This window comes from Suncus etruscus, chromosome 3 (genome assembly GCF_024139225.1).
Source record: "Suncus etruscus isolate mSunEtr1 chromosome 3, mSunEtr1.pri.cur, whole genome shotgun sequence".
Lineage (NCBI taxonomy): Eukaryota > Metazoa > Chordata > Mammalia > Eulipotyphla > Soricidae > Suncus > Suncus etruscus.
In genome coordinates this window covers 35,087,546-35,112,170 of record NC_064850.1, presented here as the reverse complement: position 1 = coordinate 35,112,170, position 24,625 = coordinate 35,087,546, and the positions used below count along the sequence as shown (strand labels likewise).

Genomic DNA, 24,625 nt, shown 5'->3' with positions numbered 1-24,625 from the left:
GAATTCCTTTTAAAATAAACTCATAAATGATGAGAGAACATTATAGTTATTTAGAGGCACAAAAGATGTGGCTTTCTGGGAGAGGGTTGGGGTAGAGGATGTAGTGTCTGGGCCACTATTGATGAATGTACAGAGGCTTTTCCTAACTCAATTTGTTCTCTAAAGTGACCCCCCCAGTGGTATTTGGGGGATCCTGTGCAGTGATGGGGATTCAAACCAGGGTTGGCTACATGCAAGGCAAGTGCCTTAACCTCGTTACAGTATCTCTGGTCTCTGGACACATGACTTTTTTATATGGTGATGTAGTTGTGCTTATACCAATGTCCAGATTTTGGGAGCAAAAATTATGTCACTTGATTTCAGGGTAATGACTTCTACACTTTCTGTCTAAACTCAGAAAAGTTGAAGTCATAAGAGCTCTTTGAGGGAGCCCTAGTGTCTATGAATCCCCAAGAGCACTCCCCATCTTCTCTATAATAAACTTGGGGACTAGAGCATCGTGGGAGCGAGTGAAGGGGTGTGTGGAGAAGACACAGTTAAAAATGAAGGAAAGGAAGAGGATGCATTTCACATCTTCAGCCTCCAGTGTTCGTAGCATTAAATTAAGCACTGCACTGTGAGTTCCCGTTAACATTTTAAAAAAGTAGAACTGTTCTTGAAAAAATGAGTTGGCAGTAGCCCTCTGAAAGTTTGTAGCTTTCTAAACTCCGCATCCCTGCGAATTTATATCTGAGTTCTTTCTAAGTAAGCTAACGGTAACCAGAGCAGCACCGTGCCTGGCACACTGTCTGGAAACTAGGAAAAGAAAGAGTGTTGACAGAGTTTCTTTTTTACAGTTGAATGAAGTGGAGCAGTAACAATTGAATTGCAGTGAAAAAAATTAGATTATGACTTAGGAGGAGAGAAGTACTGTTGTATTTCTGTATATTCTTGCATTATATTGAAATCTGAAAATTCCCCCCAACTCATTTGACTTGCAAGAAAAGTACAATTTAAAGCTTACCATCACGCACCAACATTCCTTGGTGTAGTCGTGCTTTGGAAGTTGAAGTGTTGGTTTTGCTGTAGTAGTTTTGCTTTTTATTGTTGAAAAGTTGCTTCATTTCTGAGTGGCCAAAATATGGGTGCAGAGTTGCTGTTGTAAATGAAGGTCTGCTATCACTCAGTCATTCTGGGGTGTTGTGTGGAGTGTAGAGTGTGTGGGTCTGGTTTCTGCCTGGTTGAGGTTGGTCTAGTGCAGTGATGGCTAACCTTTTTGAGCCTGAGTCCCCAAACTGCTGCACAATTCCCGGTCTCCCAGTGGCCAGTCCGGCCTTGTTGCCAGGTGAGCTGCAAAGCAGACACCGGCACACTCGACTCCTGCCATGCCGCATATCTTAATTGCGGACCTTCTCAAGTGCCAGCTGCAAGGCCTTCTTGTGCCACAGTTGGCGTGCGTGCCATACGTTCACCATCGAGGGTCTAGTGTGTGATTCACTTTAACCTGTCTCCAGATGGTACCTGGGGCTTGTTTCCTTGTCTGAGTATCTCCTCTGGACTTTCTCCACTGTTTGGTGTCAGGGCTTTTGTCTGTTCCAGGCTCAACAGTGCTTTACACAGTACTGATTACAAGTAAGCTTGTAATCCAAACACTGGCTCGGTGTGTTGATGATATCATTCAATATAGAGTAAGATGTCTACATAAAATCTGAAAAATGAATATGAGCAGGCAAAAGGGGTTTCAGGCACAAGACAGGCAAAATATGGGGTTCCAGAATTGTTTGGGGGGAACTGCTCTGAGGTATTGCTGGCTTGGTACCATACTCATAAAAGAAGAGAGTTGGGGGAAGTGAAAGGAAACAGACTGATTTCTTAGTTCTGTTCCCATCAGCGAGGAGAAGGGAAAAGGAAGTTATATGATTGAAGTCCCTGGGATGGTCGGGGCAGTGATCCACCATCCTGGGGCTTAAGCTTGGTACCATACATGTCACTTTACCATTTTTAGCATCCAGTTTTTGTCCAGAGTGATATGTTTTAACTATCAATGTCATAATGTACCTTTCTGTATTCTAACTGAACTCACCACTTTCTATGGCAAGCTTCCTATCATGGACTTGTCCTCCTGTCCCTCATCCCTATTTTCTCTAGATATTATTACCATATTGCCATTTATTATTCCTATATGCCACAAATGATTATTCTGTGTCTACACCTCTCCTTCTGACTCATTTCACTCAGAATAATAATCTGATGTGTTGATGTATGTACAGATGATGCACTGTGCATGGCTCAGTGTTTTTGTGTAGTCACAAGAAACAGAAGTTGCGCACTCATACATTGTATCCACTCATTGTATGATAGACTGGATTAAAAAAAAACTCCCTGCTGAACTAAACTTTGTGACAGATAACACAGTAAAGATAATTTGTGAAATTCACAATTGTGATCAAATCCAGGCTATTCAGCACCCTGGGTGAGAGTATGGATGCCCACTACTAGCATCTTCTTCATGAAGAAGTGAAGTGGCTGTTCAGGGGAAGGGTGCTCTCTTGCCTTGTTGGCAAGAAGGAAGAAGTAGTGCAGTTCCTGTGAGAGCAGAACTCTGACTTTGTACAGCCCCAGTTGGACAAGGAATGGGTAGCTAAGCTTGTGTATTTGGCAGACATTGTTCATTTTCTCTTTGAATTTAATATTTCTCTGCAGGGGAGTTTCACAAGTAGTTTTTACAGTGAGACATAAGCTGGATGTGTTCAAAAAAGAATCTGATTCTGGGATAGCTGTGTCTGATAAGGAGATATTGAAATGTTTCCACTCTTGCAAAAAATTTCTGATTGCCACTTATATTATGCAGAAAGTCATAATCAATATGAAAAACAGCATTTAAGGGCATTAGCTCACAACTTTAATCATGAGTACTCTGAACATGAGAATCCACGGAAAAGAAAACTCTGGGTTGAGAATCCCTTCATGGAAGATGCCCACTCTTGTGCAAAATAAAATATGTGTTTTAAGATCACTCCAGGCACTGTATTTCTAAACCCCACCCATCCTGGTCTGAAGAAGCAGGGTAGCAGGAAAGAAATAAACCAAGCTATCCAGGAAAGGATGATCATGGAGTCCATGGCCTCTTACCTTGTACTCTCTGCGAGCCCAAAAAAACTATAACACCTCTTTCTTTATTAAAACCAATTCCCAATACCAGGAAGCTTCAGATCAAGAGAGAGACAAAAGTACATATTCAGTGGACTTTTACATATCAGAGGAAGAGGTTTAAGAAAGGATGATGTTGGGGGAACACCTTTGTTTGGGGATGATACTGGGTATCATCTTACACTCTTGGAGCCGGCCACCTGGGCTGCACACAGTGCGCTCACTGACAGAGGCTAGGAGCAGAGTTCTGATTCCTGGAGCGGCCGCCTGGCACACAGAAGAGCCAAATTAACAGTTAGAAGAGCCACATGTGGCTCGTGAGCCACAGGTTGCCGACCACTGTCCCAGGGGATCTCTGTGACAAGAAACTTGACAAGATAAAAATGTATAGATAGATTTTACTGAAGTAGCTATATGAAAGTGACTTGGGAGCCTTCACAAGAATCTGAAGATAGAAAAAAAAAAAAGGATGGTCCTGGGCATTTTGGTATTAGGTGTGTTGAAGAGGGGCAGGTCTTGGCAAGGGGCAGGTCTTGGCAAAGGGCATGCCAGAACAGAGGTGCTGGGATCAATAGTCAGTGGCCATTTGTTTTTGTTCTCTGTGTCTTGTGTGTAGAGAGAATCGGGTGTTTTTCTGACCCTTCTCAGGAAAGTCTCTCTTGCAATGTTATTTCTCAGTTTTCTTCAGTTTAATACAGACATGGTATCAAGGTGCCATGTATTGGGGTAGCATTTCCTGAGCCCGCTCAGTGTCCTCTCAATCTCTGTAGAAGTTTAGTTCCCTGTCTGGAACTTTTCACACACAAGCTCTTTGGGAAATGCAAAACTTCTCCTTTCAACTTCTGCTTTCAGTGAAATTCTGTCAGTAATATCGCCATTTACCAGATGATCCTTTTTGTCCTTTTTATCTAGCAAATTTGGTCCCAAGGGGAGGAGGTGTTATTAGCAAATTTGCTGAGTTTCTCTGTGAAAGTGAGGGACCCAGCCTGTTAACTAAAAGTCAACGAGTGTGATCAGTGAGTGTTCGACATTAATTGAATCGTGCAATGATTCTCTGGCTCAATCTCATTTCTGCTCTGACTAGATCCTGATGAATGCATCCTCACTTATTACAGTAACCTCACCCCATCATTCCATGCATAGGGCAGGCTGCCACTTGGGTTGCTTTCTTCTGACCTTACTTTCCATCTTGTCAAAAGCCACTACTGCGGAATGATTCAGCCAAGACTAATTGTCCGGTGTTCCAGGTTTTAATCAACTAGTTTCCTGGATCTGTGTGAGAGTATATTTTTGCTCTTGTTTCTCCCACAGAAGCCATTTAGAGCTCATTAGCACTGTACTCTTAATGTTCGCTACCAGGAAACTACTCATTTTGTTCCAGCCATTCTTCTAGTTTAGTTTCTCATTCTCTCATCCTTGCCAATCCCGCACTACTGAGATGAATACCCAGCACTTAGCTCAGGTATTGGTAGACTGGGTGAAGGTTAAATGAGTCAGTAGATGATCCATATCATCACTCATCCCAGCTAGCTCACTGGATAATGATGTTGGTCCTCATTATCCTCAGATTTCAGAATCCTTCCTACTAAATGGCTTATTTTAAATTAATGCATGATTAGTTCATTAACTAATATCTGATCATAGTTCTACACTAAGAAGGGAAGGAGGCCAGGGCTGGCAGTGGTGAGATCCTGGCACTCGGGTATTGGTTATGGTGCAGTCACTTTGTATGTCTAAAACCCAAATAGGAATGAATGTTCTTATAAAGCGTGTATCTCAATTAAAAAGAGGGTGTAAAAACTTGAAATGGCTTTCAAGCCATTATTTTCTTTATTCTACTTTAACTGTAAAAGTGTTTTTAAATTAAGCCTTTTCATAGCTTTAACACTGTGAATCATTAGATCTAATCGAATGATTGCAGCAAAGCTCTGTTCAATTACATTTGTGCCGCTTAGCGGAAACTATGGCAACAGAATGAAAAAATGTGTCTTTACCGATTGTTTTCCTCAGTAAGGGGAATTTATATGTTCAATATTAGCAATTTGAAATATGCACTTATATGCATTATACATGCATTACAAATTATATTTGCTAATAGAATGATCTCGAATGTCGGGTTAAGAATCCATATTTTTCAGTCATAGATTTAGGACTAAAATTCTGAAAGAATCAGACAAGGATTAACTATTTTATCTTTCAACTTTGGGGGCTACATCCTGCTATGCTCAGGACGTAACCCCTGATTCTATGCTCAGGGGTCATTCTTGGCAGGGCTCTAGAAATCCATATGGGGTGCTGGGCAATTGAATGAGGGTCACCTATGTGCCAGGCAAGCCTTACCTCCTTACTGTGCATCTTTGGCTCTAATGATATTTATCTTTGAAGGTGGGGGGTATAGGAGAGTTTCAGGGTCACTTTTTTGCTTATTTAGTTCCTAGATTTTTTTTTTTTTTAACTTTTGGCTTTTGGGCCACACCCAGTTATGCTCAGGGCTTTATTTCTGGCTCTATGCTCAGGGATCACTCCTAATGGGGTTGGTCTAGGCAGGGGGGGAGGGTATATATGGGGTGCTGGGGGTTGAATTTGCATCAGCCATGTGCAATGCAAGTACCTGCCTGCTATACTATCATTCCAACTCCTGTCTTAACTTTTTCAGACTGTGAGCCTCATTTTTTTTTTCATTTTTTGTAGGGTGGGAGTAGGTCATATCAGGGTGTTTGGGTTTTTTTGTGTGTGTGGTTTTTGGGTCACACCCGGCAGTGCTCAGGGGTTATTCCTGGCTCCAGGCTCAGAAATTGCTCCTGGCAGGTATGGGGAACCATATGGAACGCTGGGATTCGAACCAATGACCTCCTGCATGAAAGGCAAACGCCTTACCTCCATGCTATCTCTCCAGTCCCTGTTTTTTTTTTGTCTCTTTTGGGCCACACCCAGTGATGCTCAGGGGTTACTCCTGGCTATATGTTCAGAAATTGCCCCTGGATTGGGGGACCATATGGGATGCAGGGGGATCGAATCACGGTCCATCCCAGGCTAGCTCACACAAGGCAGATGCCTTACAATCTGCGCCACCACTTTGGCCCTTGATTTTATTCTTTACTCAAAATTTTTATTTAAGGAATTATATCAATCATAAGTTCCCACAGTGCACATAGGTATATTAATAATAGGAGGAGCTGGAGGTTTAATTGTAGTGTAAGGGGGCCAGGAAGGTGGCGCTAGAGGTAAGGTGTCTGCCTTGCAAGCGCTAGCGTAGGACAGACCGCGGTTCGATCCCCTGGCGTCCCATATGGTCCTCCCAAGCCAGGAGCGATTTCTGAGCGCATAGCCAGGAGTAACCCCTGAGCATCAAATGGGTGTGGCCCAAAAACCAAAAAAAAAAAAAAAAAAAAATTGTAGTGTAAGGAAGCCAGTCCTTCATCTTCATTGTATAACCTGAGAGTTTCCCTTTAAGAACTGTTAATAAACTGGGGCCGGGAAGGTGGCGCTAGAGGTAAGGTGTCTGCCTTGCAAACGCTAGCGTAGGACTGACCGCTGTTCGATCCCCTGGCGTCCCATATGGTCCCCCAAGCCAGGGGCAATTTCTGAGTGCTTAGCCATAAGTAACCCCTGAGCATCAAACGGGTGTGGCAACAAAACAAAACAAAAAACAAAAACAAACAAAAAAAAACCTGTTAATAATTCCAGATCTTTTGGAATGGGAATCATTTACCTATTGAAATTCATTTGAGTTGTGACAAATACTGTTTTAAAAATACATTGATTTCCGGGCCCGGAGAGATAGCACAGCGGCGTTTGCCTTGCAAGCAGCCGATCCAGGACCAAAGGTGGTTGGTTCGAATCCCGGTGTCCCATATGGTCCCCCATGCCTGCCAGGAGCTATTTCTGAGCAGACAGCCAGGAGTAACCCCTGAGCAACACCGGGTGTAGCCCAAAAAACAAACAAAAAAAAATTTTGATTTCCTGTAAGGGCTTAATTAAATTCAGTCTTAAAAGTGATTTCCTAACCAGAGAGTACACTTTATAGACTTCTAATACTGATGAAGAGTTGAGTTTTTAATGGGATTATTCCTAACATTTTCATAATAAGAAAATTAGTGAATTTTTTTTGTTTGGTTTTTGGGTCACATCTGGCAGCGTTCAGGGGTTACTCTTGACTCTATGCTCAGAAATCTTTCCTGGCAGGTTCAGGGGACCATATGGGGTGCCAGGATACTAACCACCAACCTTCTGCATGCAAGGAAAATGCCTTACCTCCGTGCTATCTCTCTAGTCTCTAGTAAATTGTTTTTAATAAAAGTATTAGAAGTGTTCACAACTGTCTTGTAAATGACTAAACATGGGAATGTATTAATGTAAAAGAAAACTATCTGACACCAGAGATTGGCACACATCACAAAGAATGAGAACAATCAGTGCTGGCGGGGATGTGGAGAGAAAGGAACTCTTATCCACTGCTGGTGCTGGTGGGAATGCCAGTTAGTCCAACCTCTATGGAAAACAATATGGAGATTCCTCCAAAATCTGGAAATTGAATTCCCATTCGACCCAGCTATTCCACTCCTAGGGATATAACCTAAGAACACAAGAATACAATACAAAAACCCCTTCCTCACACCTATATTTATTGCAGCACTATTCACAATAGCCAGGCTCTGGAAACAACCAAGATGCCCTTCAATATCTATCATGCTGAGTGAAATAAGTCAGAGGTAGAGAGAGACACACACTCATCTCTGGTCTCACTCATCTATGGGTTTTAAGAAAAATAAAAGTCATTTTTGCAACAATCCTCAGAGACAATGAGAGGAGGGCTGGAACTTCCAGTTCACTTCATGAAGCTCACCACAAAGAGTGGTGAGTGCAGTTATAGAAATAACTACACTGAGAACTACCATAATCATGTGAATGAATGAGAGAACTGGAAAGCCTATCTAGAGTACAGGTAGGGGTGGGGTTGGAAGGAGGGAGATTTGGGACATTGGTGGTGGGAATGTTGCACTGATTAAGTGGGGTGTTCTTTACATGACTGAAACCTAATCACAATCATATTTGTAATCAAGACGTTTAAATAAAGAAAAAAAATATTAAAAAAAAGAAAACTATAGATGCTTTTATTTGGGGAGCGGTCACATCTGGAGGTACTCAGGGATTACTCTTGGCTTTTTACTCAGAAATTATTCCTGGCAGGTTTGGGGACCATTTGGGATGCTGGGGATCAAATTGGGTTGGCCATGTGCAAGGCAAATGCCCTACTTGCTGTACTATTGCTCTGCCCCTCTCCATGCTTTTGATAAGAGCTGGCTGTCTAAGCTTATGAACAGTAGAGATAGTGATCAGGGATGTGGCAAAGTACATGGCTTGCATGAGGAAGGCCCTGGATTCTTTCTCTGGTACTGCAGAGAACAAAAGAAAAAGAGCGAGAAGAAAAGGAGGAGGAGGATAGGTATTAAAGTAGACTTTGAAATATTAAAATGTGTATTTATTACCTTGGTCCAAATTTACTCATCTTTAACAATCGCTAAACTTTTTTTTAAGGGAATAAGAGAACAATCCTGTAATTGGAGAATCAAAACAGATGCTATATAGAAACAACTGCAATGTACTAACTAAATAGCTCCAGTCTAACATTTTGAAGCTTAGGACTGGAGAGATAAGTGGAGAAGGTGCTTGCCTTGCAGATGGCCGATCTGGGTCTGATTCCAGCATCGAATGTGGTCCCCCAAGCACCAGACAGAAACATTTCCTGTGTGCAGAGAGCTTGGAGTAACCCCCGAGCATCACCAAATGTGGCCCTAAAACAAAAACAATAAAAATTTGAAGGTTGTGAGGATTCTTTGTTAGTTCATGCATTTGTAAGAGTTTTCACAAGTTATGTGGGAAGGAGCTAATTTTTGTTGTTGTTGTTGTTGTTAGGAGTTAGGGGTTGAGTACAAAGGTTTTTAATTTTTATTTACCCTTATGTTCCTATAGAGCCAGAAATCTACAAATGCCCAATTTCTGCCTACTCAGTCTGCTCTTGTCTCTTCGGAATCATTCGGGAACTATGATCCAGGCACAGTGGCCTGCAGGGCCTGTTAATGAAGTTTCCAAGCACCCTCAGGCCATACAGAGGCCTCTCAGCTGCTCTTCAAACCTGCCTAGCAGGGAAAGGAGAGTTGCCTTTGAGAGTGGCAAAGCTGTACTTAGCTTTTATCCACTCCCCTTCCTTCAGCATTGGTTTCAAATTCTGTGGAAAAATTCCCTTTATGAATAAAACAGTTAATTTACCCAGTTGTACATTGACTCATTGACTTGTTTACTATCTGTTCCTTAAATAAAGTGAGTATCCTTGGGAGGAAGAAGCTGCATGTAGTTTAGATTAAAAGCCAAAGGGGACTCCACTTGCTTTCCTGCCCTCATCTAATCATCGTGGCACCATTGTGTTTAGCTCTGTGACATTGTGGTTAGTTTGTTCTAGTAAGGCACTAGGTCCCACCAGAATCTCAAAACTAACTTAGTTCAGTGCTCTGTGTAGAAAAGGAAGATTCTGTATTATAGGAGAATGAATTTCCACTCAGCTTCAGTGGGGTAGGCCAGTCCTACCCCCTACCAGAGTTTGTAGCAAAAAGTAATGAGCTGATAGCAAGACTGTTCTTTTAGGGGTCAGAGTGATAACACAGTGGGCAGAGCATTTTCCTTGCATGCAACTGACCTGGGTTCAGTCCCTGACATCCCATATGGTTTCCCCAAGCCTGTCCAGACTTTCTCTGTGCATAGCCATGAATAACCCCTGAACACTACCATGTCTGGCCCCTCCAAAAAACAAAAACAAAACAAAACAAAAAAAAGCACAAAAGCAAAACAAAACAAAGGTTCTTTTAACACCTGACTCCACCATCTGTTAACTTGTGGACTCACATTTTGGCTTCTTAAATAATTAGATTAGAAACTGGCAGGGGTTGGACAGAGGTGTGCCTTGGCATGAAAAGTGCTTCTGCAATCCCAGTAGTATCATCTACTTTCATATATGATGAAAGACATGGGCGGTTCTCTCTCTTGGGAGTCTCACACCACAGACTCAGCATAACAGGCTGAACTTTTATCAAGGCTTCTTCAGAATGACTCAGAAATGCAGGCAACTTCTGTCATTGGCTAATGTTTATTTCTCCTCCGGGTGAAATAAAATGTGTAAACATTTAAAGGCCTGTTCTAATAAATGTTAGTGTTTGCCGGGAAACTTGAGCCCTTGTTCTTTAGGTTAACAATTTAATTAAAAGAATCATAATTTATTTTTAGAAGCTCGTGCTCAAAGGCTTATAATCACAAATAATAGCATAGAAATGCAATAATAGCACTTAGATACCTCAATTTATGTACTTGAAGAGATGTGTGTCACTGGTTAAGATGCAAGATTAGCTTATTTACTTTTGGCTTTTAGCTGGTTTTTGTTTTTTTTTTTTTGACACAATTAAATTTTGTGTGTGTGTGTGTGGGGGGGCATACCCAGCAGTGCTTAGAGGTTACTCATGCTTCTGAACTCAGAAATAACTCCTGGCAGTGCTCAGGGAACCATATGGGATGCCAGGGATCCAACCCAGGTTGGCCACATGCAAAGCAAATGCCCTGCCTGCTCCAGCCCTAATTTTTTTTTTTTGATAATTCCCATGTCCAAACATGAGAACTTCCTATTGATATGTCTCTATAGGTGTAAGTCTTTGTAAAATGAAGAATCATATGGGTAAAGTTCAAGATCCCTGCAATGGGCCATTATAATATCATTTTTAGAATGTATTTTACCTTTTCAAGTTAACTTGCTAGGAGACTTAAATTAAAAGTAGAGTATCACAGTGTTGATGGTAGGAAAGGTTTAGCATCTTGTAATGACAGAATACGACTTTCTACTGGAGAGATTCCTTGCAGAAAACAGCTATCCAACCAGGACTTAATGTAAAAAGAACAGCTTCAAAGCAAAGAGAGAGAGAAGAGGAGAGAAGAGAAGAGACAGGCCAGAAGCAGAGAGACTGAAATGAGGGAAGTTGGTGGCTGGAGGGGGAACTGGAGGAAGCAATAAGAAGTAATTTTCCCTTTTCATGGACTGTAACTGCAGGCTAGTTAACAGTTCAGACCCTGGAGGCACTAGTGGAAAAACAAGAGTGTCTCTGGCCCTGGAAACTAGAACACTTGAAACCACAGAATCCTGACCACTGAATAGCTTGGAGAAATCCCAGGAGGAGAAGTCACAGGCAGGCCTTCAGGTTTGTATTTACCCATTTCTGACTGACTCTGGACCACGCGGGTGTATGAATATGGCAGCCTCAGAATAGCGCTCACTGAAGACAGAAATCTGACCTGGACTGTGAACAGGCTCCTAACCATGAGAGTTTTCTATTCAAGTCAGGGTATTTGTTGAGAAAAAAGAGAACTCTAGGGGCTGGAGCAGTAGTATAGCTGGCAGGACTCTTGCCCTGCATATGGCCGACCTAGGTTTGATACCCAGCATCCCGTATGGTCTCCTCCTCCTCTCCCATTCGAGCACCACCAGGAGTAATACCTGAGTATAGAGTAGAGTCAGGAATAACACTAAGCATCTCCAGGTGTGGTCCAAAAACAAACAAAAGAGAAATATCTCGTATTAGAGGGAAAGGAGAAGTCTACAAAATTTTCACAAATGAAAGTTTATAATATTAAATGTAAGAATAGAACTCAGAATTAACCACTGTATGAAAATAAAGAAGATAAATCATGTTCCAAGAAGGAAAAACCACTGAAAAGAGATACTGCAGTAGCAGACAAGAATTTTTTTTGCAGTATCTACAATGAAATGACATATTTTCAGTGAGTAAAAAAACAAAAAACAAATATAATCAGATAAGTACAAAGCATTAAAAAGACAAATGAAAGTTCTAGATATAAAAAAATTAGTGATAAAAATTTACTGGATGGATTTAACAGTTGAATAGGAATATCAGAAGTAAAACCAAGTGAACTTTGAAGATAGAACAATAGAAAGTCATGTTCAGAATGGGAAGAAACTTGAGAAAACATTAATGGAATCTCAGAACTCTCTCAGAACATATCTAAAGCCAACCTATGCCATTCTCTCTCAGGACAATTGAGTAACACGTAGCTGTACAAGCCTTGACTCCAGGCTTTCTGTGCACCCTAACTACAGAATCACCTCATATATGTGGTCTGCTGCTCATTATAGGAGCATGATATTCCTACATGATAGGAAATTCAGTGTGTGGGGAGAATGGGTAGAAAAGTATTTGAAAATTAAGGCAAAAAAATCCCCAATCTTTGGAGGGACGGGGTTACTTCTGATCGGTAGGAGCTACCAATGATCATGGTATCATTGATACATGGGTGGTTGCTACCAGTGGTACATGAAGGTCACTTTCAGCAGTGTCCACCTGGGATGCAATCCTAACTTCCTACAGCAAAGTATATATTGACATTGTTGAGCTACTGCTCCCACAGTAGCCATACCTGTTGGTGCTCAGGGCTTATTCTTGGCTCTACACTCAGGGAACACATCTGGCAGGGCTCGGGGGTGCTGGGGTTCTAACCCAAGTTAGATCTAATTCAGGTTGACCATGTGCAAAGCAAGAGCCCTGCCTACTATACAATCTCTTTAGCTCCATATTTATCTTTTTTTTTTTTTTGTCTTTTTTAACCACACCCGGCAGTGCTCAGGGGCTATTCCTAGCTTTGCTCAGGACCCCTTCCTGGCATGCTCAGGGAGCCATGTAGGATGCCGGTGACCGAACTCAGGTGGAGCGCGTGCAAGGCAAGCGCCATACCCACTGTTCTATTGCTCCGACCCCCTCCATATTTATCTTTTTTTAAATGCTCTTTCATTTCTGAGAATCCAAAGATTAATCTGGTTGAATTTGGGGAAGTCATTGGAGGGCTCTCTCATGCAGTTCTCTGCTCACTGAGTCAGTGGTTCAATGGGAAAGCTAGAGAATGTGGTGCTGTCTGGCCCTGCAGTGCCATATTAATTGAGCTACCCTAACAATGTTTCAGTCATCCAGGGTCATCCCAGCAGAGCTTTTAAAATGATGATTAAAAAAAATGCCATATGAGAAAACTCAAAGAAGAAGGTTTCACAAGAGTTCCATGTGAAGGTCTTCTGATTAAAGTGATTTTAGTTTAGGGCTGGAAGATGGTATAGCAGTTACAGTACATTTCTGTAGCCAAACTGGGTTTTGTAGCTGGCATCACGTGGTCACTCAAGCATGAATTTCTGGAAATGGCTTCCAAACAACATTTGGGTATAACCCAAAATTTTTAAATTTTTTGTTTATTTTTGGGCCATACCTGGAGGTGCTCAGGGGTTACTCCTGGTTTTTTGCTCAGGAATCACTCCTAGTGCTGCATGGGGAACCATATGGGTATCAGGGTTTGAATCCGGGTTGGCCACATGCAAGATAAACCCTTTACCCACTGTGCTATCACTCCAGCTCCAACAAATAAAAACTTTAAAAGAAAGAAAAAGGAGAAGGTAAGCTGAGATCTGAGGTAGCTCAGAAGATCAAGTTCAATCCTCAGCACTACATAACTCTTGGAGCTCCACTAGGTGGCTTCCCCCAGTGGTCTGCCACTACCTGGTTCAAGTGGCACCACTGGTAGACCTGCCCATTCCACACATCTCTCCTTCAAATAGACAAGCCACAGAATTGGATAATGCATTTGAAAAAGCATAACTAGCAGATCAGTTTTATTCAGAGTACCCAAATAACTAATTACATTCAATGGGTAAGGATCGGAGAGTAAAAGATAGTAAGGGAGTCTTGCATGTGGCTGGCACCATTTAGATCTCTTGAGCTTCCTCTGGTGTAGAAGGTCATGGCTGCAATGCATGGGGCACTGGGTTCAGTTCCTGGCACTTCGAAACAAAAGAAATGAGAAGTATTAGTTTGGAAGTACTTTGTTCCCAAATATAGTACATACATTGACACCTCTTAGGATAGGACCTGAATTCAGTTGTCTCTAACTTTGAACATGCTCATTTATATAACACACTAATTTTATTTAGGGCAGAATATATTATTATTATTACTATTATTATTATTATTATTGAAAAGCTTATGTCTTTAAATATACCTTGGGTATTTTTTTTCTATCTAAATGTATTTAGTTTTTTTTGGGGGGGTTGTATTTTGGGTCACACCTGGCAGCGCTCAGGGGTTACTCCTGGCTCTACGCTCAGAAGTTGCTCCTGACAGGCTCGGGGGACCATATGGGATGCTGGGATTCGAACCACTGTCCTTCTGCATGCAAGGCAAACACTCTACCTCCATGCTATCTCTCTAGCCTTCTAAATGTATTTAGGATAGAATAAATTATTATTGAAGAGCTTATGTCTTTAAATATACTTTGGGATAACCCCAAAGAACTGGTAGAGATGTCAGAGTTTGAAATCAACACTGATTTCTGAGCAGAGGAAAACCAAGACACGAGAGTCTTATGTTAATCGCAGGGTAATTAATGCAGGCAGCACATATTCCAGTTGCTTCGCACCAGAAATGGGAGCTGATCCCAGGCTAGAACCTGGGGGTGGCTTTTAGTAGACATGCGGTAAATATTTGTTGAATAAGCGAACACATCTTCCAAATCTGTCCAGTTTCCTCTCCCCTACACCTCTATCAATGTTTTAGAATTTGTGTTTCTTTTCAGGTTACATTGATCACTTGAGATTCTTTTGACACCTTATTTTTGTGTGTTTATTTATGGTACAAATAATACATGATCATTTATTTCTAAAAACCACAGTGGTACTGTGATGTTTAACATCTAGAAAATGGCATCCCACGTTGCTGTGTAGTTTAATATGTAATTATAAAGTGAATCCTGGTTAACTACAAGTCAAAGGAAACCCTCATGAAGCTCATCCCCTTAATTATTTTCTTTTTTTCCCTCTCTTTCTTTTTTTTTTTAGCTAACTTAACGGGACATGCAGAGAAGGTGGGGATTGAAAATTTTGAACTCCTGAAGGTCTTAGGAACTGGTGGTAAGTCTTAAGTTAATTATTTTTTTATGTCTAAAATTCTTATTATTCTTAGCACAAAGGCCTGATATCTCCAAATTATAACTCAGTTAAAATGTCAAAAGCACTGAAATGCAGTAAGAGAAGTGTTGAAGAATATGATCAAACCATTTATAGAAGAAATATGAAAGGCAAAATGGAAAAGACTTGGCTATCTGAGTGTGACTCTGGAGTCCCAAAAGCATTGTTGGGTAATCATAGCCCCCAAAGGCTCCAGTAGCTCCACATCTTTGGATTTGAACCACTGGTTTGGTTGATAGGATCACTGGGAGGGGCCCTGGGCCCTTAGAGCATGGCTTGGGAATTTCCTTCTCCCCTCCATAAAGAATTGGTAAGGGGCCTGGGAGACAGTTCCAAGGGCTGGAGCATAGGCTTCATATGAGTGAGTTTAGGGTTGTTGCCTGGCTTCTTGCATAACTGCTAGGACCCACCCTGGTGCCTCCCAACACTTCTGGGCCCAGGCTGTGCCACATCACAGTGACACCCTCATCTCACCCACATCCCCAACTTATTCCCCTTTTGGGAGGCCCAAAGGAAAACTCATTTAGGAAGCAAACAAACAAACAAAAAGAATTGGCAAGGATTTAGGAAAACCAGTCACTTTGTACTGCTGTCTGGAATAGAAATGAGCTCAGTCACTGCACAGGACAAGATGTAAAAACACCACCAGGGTTTTTTGAGCACTTGCCAGGCTCTCAGAAGTGCTGTGTACTGATCAAGTCCTTCAGACCTCATCCACCTGTACTGGTGTTCAGCACTCATTATGTTGAGTCAGGAAAAAGCTAAGGAACCTGCAGAAAGAAACAACACAACTTTGGCTAACTGGAATGTGGAACTAAGTGTTTTGGAAACAGTTAAGTGAAATGAGCTGTTTATTTAATGTTTTTTGGGGTGTGATGGTGTTTCCATGTGGTGCTCAGGAGGTCTGGGGTCGCAGAGATTCTTAGCTGACTGAGTTGACAGCTCAAGATAAGGACCTGAGGATGTGGTGTTGCTCAGGCCCTGCAGTGCTGGGTATTATGTGGGGTGGAGTGGGGGACTCGGAAGGTGTTAAGGAGTCTCCAGGGCTCCATCCAGCAATGCTCAGGGGATCCTGTGGTGCCAGGAATGGAGCTAAATTGCATGCACCTTAACCCTTGTACTATTTCTCTGGCCCCTACTATTCCTGCCTCTCCACGTTTTTGTTTTTGTTGTTGTTAACCACATTCAGTGGTGTTCAGAGCTTGCTCCTGGCCCTGTGCTCACAGATCACTCCTGGTGGGGCTCAGGGGAATATATGGGGTGTTGGCAGTTAAACCCGAATCAGCTGTCTGCATTCAAGCTGCCTTTTCTGCTGTACCCATTACGGACTCTTTTGAAAGCTTATGTAATCAGTGAAAACAAACCTCAAAAGCTGCAGAAGAGAATGTACCATTTCTATATTGTAAAACATTGCCTGAATAAATGTCTACATGGATAAATACATATCAAAACATCATCGTGCACCAAAATGCCATTTGATGCTGGTGTTAACATGCCCCAAAATGCTATTTGACGCTGATGTTGACACTGGTGTTAGTATTTTAGATGAGTTTACCTTTCTGGTTTATTCTGTGCTGCCCTCATTCTTACTGCTCCAGAATCAGGGCCTCAGGGGCATGTGACTGACTGGGTCAGCTTCAGAGATCCTCCTACTTAGCAGTGCCTCCTGTTTGATTTTATGCCCTGCTTTCTGAAATTCTGAAATAATTCCTAAACCAGGCACTGCCACCTTTTTTCTTTTTGCCTGAGGACCACCAGTCTCATTGTCATTGGCCTGGCAAGGAGCGATGCATGCTGCTTCAGCATTCAGGAGTGAGCTGCTCTGTGCTTGTTCTCGCCCTGGGAATGTGCTCCTCCCATTTCTCTTCCTTCAGGTAGAGAAGCAATGGACAATTTCTATCCCATTTCCATCCATCATCTCTTTCCCTAGAAGGGGAGAGAATGTCTCGAGATGGACCATTTTTCTTATGCTATAAAGTTCCACTTCCTGTCTCAGAGGCCAAGCCTTTGGATTGCAGCTGGCCACCTGAGTGGACTGGTCTGCCCATCCTGAGGGCTGGTTCTCCAGCAGGAGGGCAGTAATTTCTTCTCCGTGCTGATGGTTACTCCTATCTCTGTGCTCAGAAATTGCTCCTGGCAGGTTTGGGGGACCATATAGGATGCCAGGATTCCAGTCATCATCCGTCCTGGGTTGGCTGCTTGCAAGCCAAATGCCCTACTGCTGTGGTATCTCTCTGGCCCCCAGAAATTTCTTCTGATTCCCAGCCACAGATCTCAGCTTTCTTATAGATATCTGTATGTCTCAATTCATGTGTGTCATTTTGTGTTTTTAGGCCATTTGGTAATGAGCCTTAATAAATAATCACTGCTGACTAAAGCCCTCATGATGTCCCTGAGCGGAGGAGCCAGATTTTACAACTATAAGTGAACGTATCTAATGTTTATTCTCTTAACTACGGCTTTTAATGTCGGGGAGAGTTTAGTGTAATTTTCAACTTGGAGGTTTATTGCGCATACTGGCCTTTGAAATTTTTGTACCTGGGGGTGAGGGAAGAGGATATGGAAGGTAGGACAAAAACGGAGGAGATGGGAAGACAAACCGGTGATAGGAATCCCCCCTGATTTTATGTAAATATGTACCTAAAATATTATTGTCAACAATATGTAAGCCACTATGATCAAAATAAAAATTATGTTAAAATAAAAAAAGAAAGGTAGAGTAAGCTAGACACAGAGGGGACCACTTATTCTAACAGCCCGGGGGCTGAGGGTGAACAATATGGAATGCAAGATGGGAACGGGGGTGAAAGGAGGGCAAGTTTCGTGATGGGAATTCCCCTGATTCAATGTTAATTGAATGTACCTAAAATGTTAATCCAATGTACCTAAAATACTACTGTGAAAGATATGTTAGTCAATATGGCCAAAATAAAAATAAAAAAAAATGTTTTAAAATACAACTTCTATCATGCAGAAACTGGCTTTCAAAATATCAAAGCATTATCTTCAATTCCCATCTTAATCCCATTGCAATAATAATATCTACTCAAAAGGTTGCCCAATACCTTGGTTTACTCATTTCTCTTAAGAACAGTGTTTGTGGCTCAGAGACATAGTGTTGGGGTCAAAGCACTCGCCCTGCATACTGCCAATTCCCTGTTCGATTTCTGACATTGTGGTCTCCTGGGAATTTCTAGGAGTGACTCCTGAGCACAGAGCCCAAAACAGTCCGTGAGAACTGCTAAGTATGGTCAAATCTCTCCTACTCCCCAATAAAAAAAATTAATGGTGTTTGTGATATCACATCTTAAAAGCTTTGTTTAGGTTAATATTAATCCAGAAATATATATAAATCTGCAATTTCTTCTGAGCACCATTTTGAGATCAAATTTACATATCATACAGTTCCTATATTTAATGTTTAGATTCAGATATGTTTTAGATTTTAGAATATCTTTCTTAATTCAAAAAGAAATTGAATATGCTTTCTCTTACTTTGCAAACTTATATCCTCCTCTGTTCCAAGCAATCACTAATGTGTTTTCTGATGCCATCTATTTGTCTATCCTGATATTTCATATAAATGGAATGGTATATGTCATCTTCACTCAGCATAATAATTTTTAAATTTATCTTTATTGTAGCATGTTTCATTACCTTTTATGGATCACTATTATTTCATTATCTGAGCAGATCAATTTTGTTTGTCCATTTATCAACTGATAAGAGAGCAAATCCCTAGCAATCCAGATCCAGCTTCATCGTAGAGAAACAGATGGATATCAGAGAGGGAGAAATATGCTAAAGGCAGCCAGAGAGAATAGACTTATTTATGAAGGAACAGTTATTAGATCAACAATCAATCACTGAGTAGCAGCCGGGAAGGTGACAAAAGAATGCAAGAAATAGCTGTGAAATGTTCTAAGAAAAGAATTATCAATTTGGAATTGTATACCTAGCAAAAACTTTTTCCAAAAGTGAGGGTGAAATAGTTTCTGTCAGATGTATAAAAGCTTGAAAGAAATAGATAAAAGTTTGCAAGTAGTTCTGCCAATAGTTCCTCACTAAGATTTTCTAATGTAGTGACCTTAAGAGAGTTTCTAAGTGCAAAAATAACTTGGTGAACAAAGAAAAATTAAAAGGGTTGACTGTAAAACTAGCCAGTGTCACGTTTATGGGGTTCAAAACCAAAGAAATGTCTTTATTGAACAAAAATAGCGTTGAGGAGTTGGTGGTCTGAGGCTGTGTTGCTTATACAGGAACTTTTACATGTAGAAAGACAGCAGAATAGCCACTAAAGATTGATCTAGAAGTGAAAGATTGATCCGGATGTGCAATATTGACCTGGAAGTGAAAGTCTCCCCATGTGGAAAATGCCTGATACAGGTCTCAGAAATGAGTCCTGTCTTCCCTTTGAGACAGAGATCACTCTGGCCATCTAAGGCACTTCAAGAGCACAGAAAACGTGTGATTAACATACATGGGAAGCTTTGAAATAATCAAATGTCTAACATTCAAACCACTATGTATTTTTCTTTCACAACAGGAAAGCTTTTTTACATTCTCTCAGACCCTACTGTTTGAGTGATTTGAACCCACACTTTCAGAGATCACTGCCACTCTGTCCCAGCAGTTGCCCTGTGCTGTCCTCTGAGGAGCCCACTCTTCACCATGGCCGCTGCTTTTCTTTTGTGTCAGCTGACAGGCCGGGGGCTATTCTGAGGAGAAGATGGAATCACTAAGAAATGCCATTGTGGGCACTTGTACATTTTTAAATCATAGTTTTGATGACTAAAAAGAGGAGGTGGAAAGTTTTATTATGAATATAATAAAATCTTGATTTTTATTCAGAAATCTCACCACTAATCTTTCTGTCTTGTTCCCTTAAAAAATCCTTTAAAAAGATGATTCCCCCCCCCCCCCCCAGCACTTCTGAGAATAATAGAAAAACCTCATCAGATGTCTTTGTGTGTCTTGTCAGATTTTCTGTGGAAGTGAAACCAAAAACTTCTGATGAATTAATTTTTGTATATTTTGAGCCAAAAATTATATTCACCATGGATTGTGAAGGCTTTGTGGAATATTTGACTATTAAATATTCACCCTTTTCTCTCATACCAAGGTCCATGGAATCTGTGTGAATATTCTCTCTTACTCAGAATGATTGTCTTTTTTTAGTGATTCTTTTTTTTTTTTTTTGGTCTATTGGTACTCAGTTGAGTAATTGTCTGAGCTAGAAACTTGGAGACAACTTTTGGTTCTTCTCTATGTTGACCTTTTATTCCTATTTTCTCAGTCCTAAAATTATTTTCTCAGTGTGACCCTTGGTTTTTTTGCTTTTTTCTTTCAGCTAGTTCTGCCATCAGTGGTGTCCTCAGGCTTAAAATTTTATTAGTAAACTCTCAACCCATTTGCCTTTTTGTCTTCTGACTCCTCTTTGCACATTTTATAATATATTTGATTATACAATGATATGCAACCCTATTAATACACATTATTTGAATTATTATATTACCAGACAGTATTCCCTGTTTTAGAACTTTGGATGTTTTTCAGTTGAATGTATGATCAAATTCTTGCCTTGCTTTCAGCCTTCACACGGTTTCTCCAGTCTTTTCCTCAGAATTCTGCCCACTTTCTGGCACAACTGATGTTTTTTTCCTCCCCTGGAGTGGTTCTTGTGTCTCCATCCTCTGATTTACTGCACCCTCACCTTGGTGCTCTCCTGTCCCGCTCTTCAGATGCTTCCTAGATCGCTTCCATCGCTTTTCAGTGCTGTGCTGGCACTGAAAGTACTGTGTGGAGACCCAACACGGAATAGCTCTCTAAACTTTCCTTTACCACTGTTGTGTGTAGAGTGTCAGCTCTGATGGTCATGCTTATATTCGACTAAGGAGATGGCTTAAAGGGTTGGAATGTGTGCTTTGTGTGCGGGAGATCTGGGTTCAAAACCTAGCAGTACCTAGTCCCCAAGCATTGCTGGGAGTGGCCCCTAAGCATCTCCAAGTGTAACAAAAGAATATAAAAGAAAAAGATAAAGATCATCCTTGTGTTCCCCACCTGGCCTGCTTTTCACTTATTGTCATATGAAGAAAATCTCTAACAAATATGTCCTTTATATTCTTTATCTTTTTTTTTTTTTTTTTTTTTTTTTTTTTGGTTTTTGGGCCCCACCCGTTTATGCTCAGGGGTTACTCCTGGCTGTGCTCAGAAATCGCCCCTGGCTTGGGGGGACCATATGGGACGCCGGGGGATCGAACCGAGGTCCTTCCTTGGCTAGCGCTTGCAAGGCAGACACCTTACCTCCAGCGCCACCTACCCGGCCCCTATATTCTTTATCTTATTTCTTGAGATTAATACTTTCAAATCCAGGAAATTTTTCTGGTTCATATTTTAGAATTATTTTTATTCATGATGAAATTTTAGGTTCTTTGTGGGAATAATGATTGTTTCTTTCTTAGCTTTTCTTAGCTCTTTCTTAGCTCTTATTGTCTTCCTTTTGACCATGTCTGTCCAATTATATCAGGAGAAGGCATTTTAACACACTTGTAAAATGCCTGACTAGTATTTTACTTTGAGTGGTTTTGTTTTGGTTTTGGCATGCCTATCAATGGTCAGGAGTTACTCTTGACTCTGCTCAGGAATCACTTCTGGCAGTGCTTTGGGGATCATATGGGATGCCCGGGATCAAACCTGAGTTGGCTATGTAGTACTATCACTGTATTATTATTCTGGCCCCTGATTGTGTTTGATTGTTTTGTTTTGTTTTTTTTTTGGGCCACACCAGGTGACACTCAGGGGTTACTCCTGGCTATCCACTCAGAAATCGCTCCTGGCTTGGGGGACCATATGGGATGCCGGGGGATCAAACCACAGCCCATCCTAGGCTAGCGCCGGCAAGGCATACACCTTACCACTGAGTGCCACTGCTCCAGCCCCTTGTTTGTTTTTGTCTATCATACATATTCATGTATTTTGGAGTTATTTAGTTATTATGAAAAAAGGAAAAAGCCTGCCAGGAGCTATTTCTGAGCAGACAGCCAGGAGTAACCCCTGAGCACCGCTGGGTGTGATCCAAAAACCAAAAAAAAAGAAGGAAAAATAAAAATTGCTCCTGGCAGGCACGGGGGACCATATGGGATGCCGGGATTTGAACCAACCATCTTAGGTCCTGGGTCGGCTGCTTTCAAGGCAAACACCTCTGTGCTATCTCTCCGGCCCCTTGCCCAGTAATTTTCAAGGGTGCAGCTAAGTTGATTTCTTCTAGTTCCTTGATTTTATAATTATAAAGTATTTGGGTATCAGAATGACTTAGAAGATCCTAGACTGAATCTTGATATTACCACGATCTACTGGTGTACCTTGGTAAACCACATGAACTCTGTGTGCCTGTCACTATCAGCTTAAATTAATTATGTCTCTTACAATGTTGTTATAAGATTAACAAGATAATAGATATGAAGCTGGAAAATCATTAGTCTAGTTATTGACTGGAGAGGGAACTTCATTGGAAAGCTGTACCTTAAATAAGGAAAACAATTATTTAAGACTTTTAAGGATAGATGCTGAGTTTTCATACCTAGGCACTCTGTTACCATCTGTGGGAGTAATTTTAGCTAAAATTCTGTTTCTTGCAAGAAATGTATAACAAAAATAAATTAGATATTGATAGTTGAAATTCCATTAGCATTTCTGAGAATTTAATTTGTATACTACCTTAAAAATTACATCACTGATCCAAGACCAAAGGTGGTTGGTTCGAATCCCGGTGTCCCATATGGTCCCCCATGCCTGCCAGGAGCTATTTCTGAGCAGACAGCCAGGAGTAACCCCTGAGCACTGCCGGGTGTGGCCCAAAAACCAAAAAAAAAAAAAAAATTACATCACTGAGAGGCCAGAGGGGTAGTACAGCAGGTAAAGCACTTGCCTTACCTTATACTGGCTAATAATCGCAGTTTAATTCCTGGCACTACGTGTGGTTCCCCAAGCACTTCCAGAAGAGTAAGCATGGAGCACCACCAGGTGTGTGACCCCCAAATTGAGAAACAGAAATCATACCAGATGAAAAGATCATAATTTTTTTTGTTTGTTTGTAATTTTTTGACCACCCTGGTGGTGCTCAGGGGTTACTCTTGGTTCTGCACTTAAAAATCGCTTCTGGCAGGCTCAGAACCATATGGCTTGGGGAACCGTATGGGATTCTGGGGAATCCAGTTCTGTCCTAGATTGGCTGTGTGCAAGGTAAATGCTTTATCTACTGTGCTATCACTCCAGTCCCCCTTTTTGTTCATTTTTGGGCCAGACATTCATGGCGCGCGCGCACACACACACACACACACACACACACACACACACACACACACACAGCGCATTTGGTCCAAGCCTTTTAGTTATCTGTCCCAATCCCAGGGCTACACCTACATGTGTTCAATGCTCAGGGATCACTCCAGGTGGGTGTTTGGGGGACCATATAGAGTGTTGAGTAACTCTTGTACAAGGCAGATGTCCTATCTGCTGTATCTGCTCCAGCCTCATATTTCTTTTTCTTCGTTTTCTTCACTTACCTTTCATAGATTTTATGTTCTGAACTATCTTTGTGTTTTAGGTTATTGTATACATATGTTGTATACATTGTACAAATACTGTTATACATGAATGAGTAATCAAACTTTCAGATTGCCCTACAGATAGTATATTTTCATATTTTGGCTTGTTGTAGACCCAGAAATGGAGAAGCCTAGCTTCTAAAATAGCTAACAAACTGCAAGCTCTCAGATGATCTAGATATGTAAGTGGGTGCTAATTTTTCAGACACATTTGATCATGAAACCCGAAGTGTTTCCCACCGTTGGGAAATACAACCCCCCCCAGAAGATGGCTTACTTTTAACCTCCCACTTCATACTGAATGTCCCCCTGAATCTGTCCTTCCTCCATTCTCCATACCGAGTGCCCCCTTTATCTTTCCCTCTATCCTGCATACTGAGTGTTCTCCTAATTTGCCCTTCCCTCCATCCTCCATACTAAGGATCCCCCACAGTTTCCTTCCCTCCATTCTCCATATTGAGTGTCTTCCATAATCTAACTTCCCACCATTCTCCATAATGAGTGTCCCCTTGAATCTGTCCTCCCACTTCATTCTCCACACTCTTCCCAGAAAAACAATCTTTCTCAGGTTAGATTTGATCTGTCATTTCTCCACCGAAACCCTGCACTTATTTTCTCTATTCTTGGGACTAATCAGTCCATGTGCAGATACTGTTTGGAGAGCTAGAGATCTTGGGTGCTCCTGTGCTCCCCTACCTGTCCCACAACCCTTGCAAACAGAAGGATATGTGTGGGGTAGTGGTGGTAGTGGTGGTGGTAGCTCTGTAATGTAGATGTTTGCTGGGCTTTAAAGCTTTGGGGGGCAGCATCCACAGCAGAGAGAACCAAAGTGCCA

The 24,625-nt window shown here is 41.5% G+C and overlaps 1 protein-coding gene across 1 annotated transcript in view; it reads left to right on the top strand.

Moving 5' to 3' along the window:
* The window catches only part of RPS6KA5 (ribosomal protein S6 kinase A5), a 190,419-nt gene that overhangs the window by 56,992 nt on the left and 108,802 nt on the right, over window positions 1-24,625 (top strand). Inside the window, exon 2 of the mRNA XM_049769792.1 lies at window positions 15,056-15,127. Within this exon, the coding sequence (XP_049625749.1) occupies window positions 15,056-15,127 (72 nt within the window). The remainder of the gene's footprint in view (window positions 1-15,055; window positions 15,128-24,625) is intronic.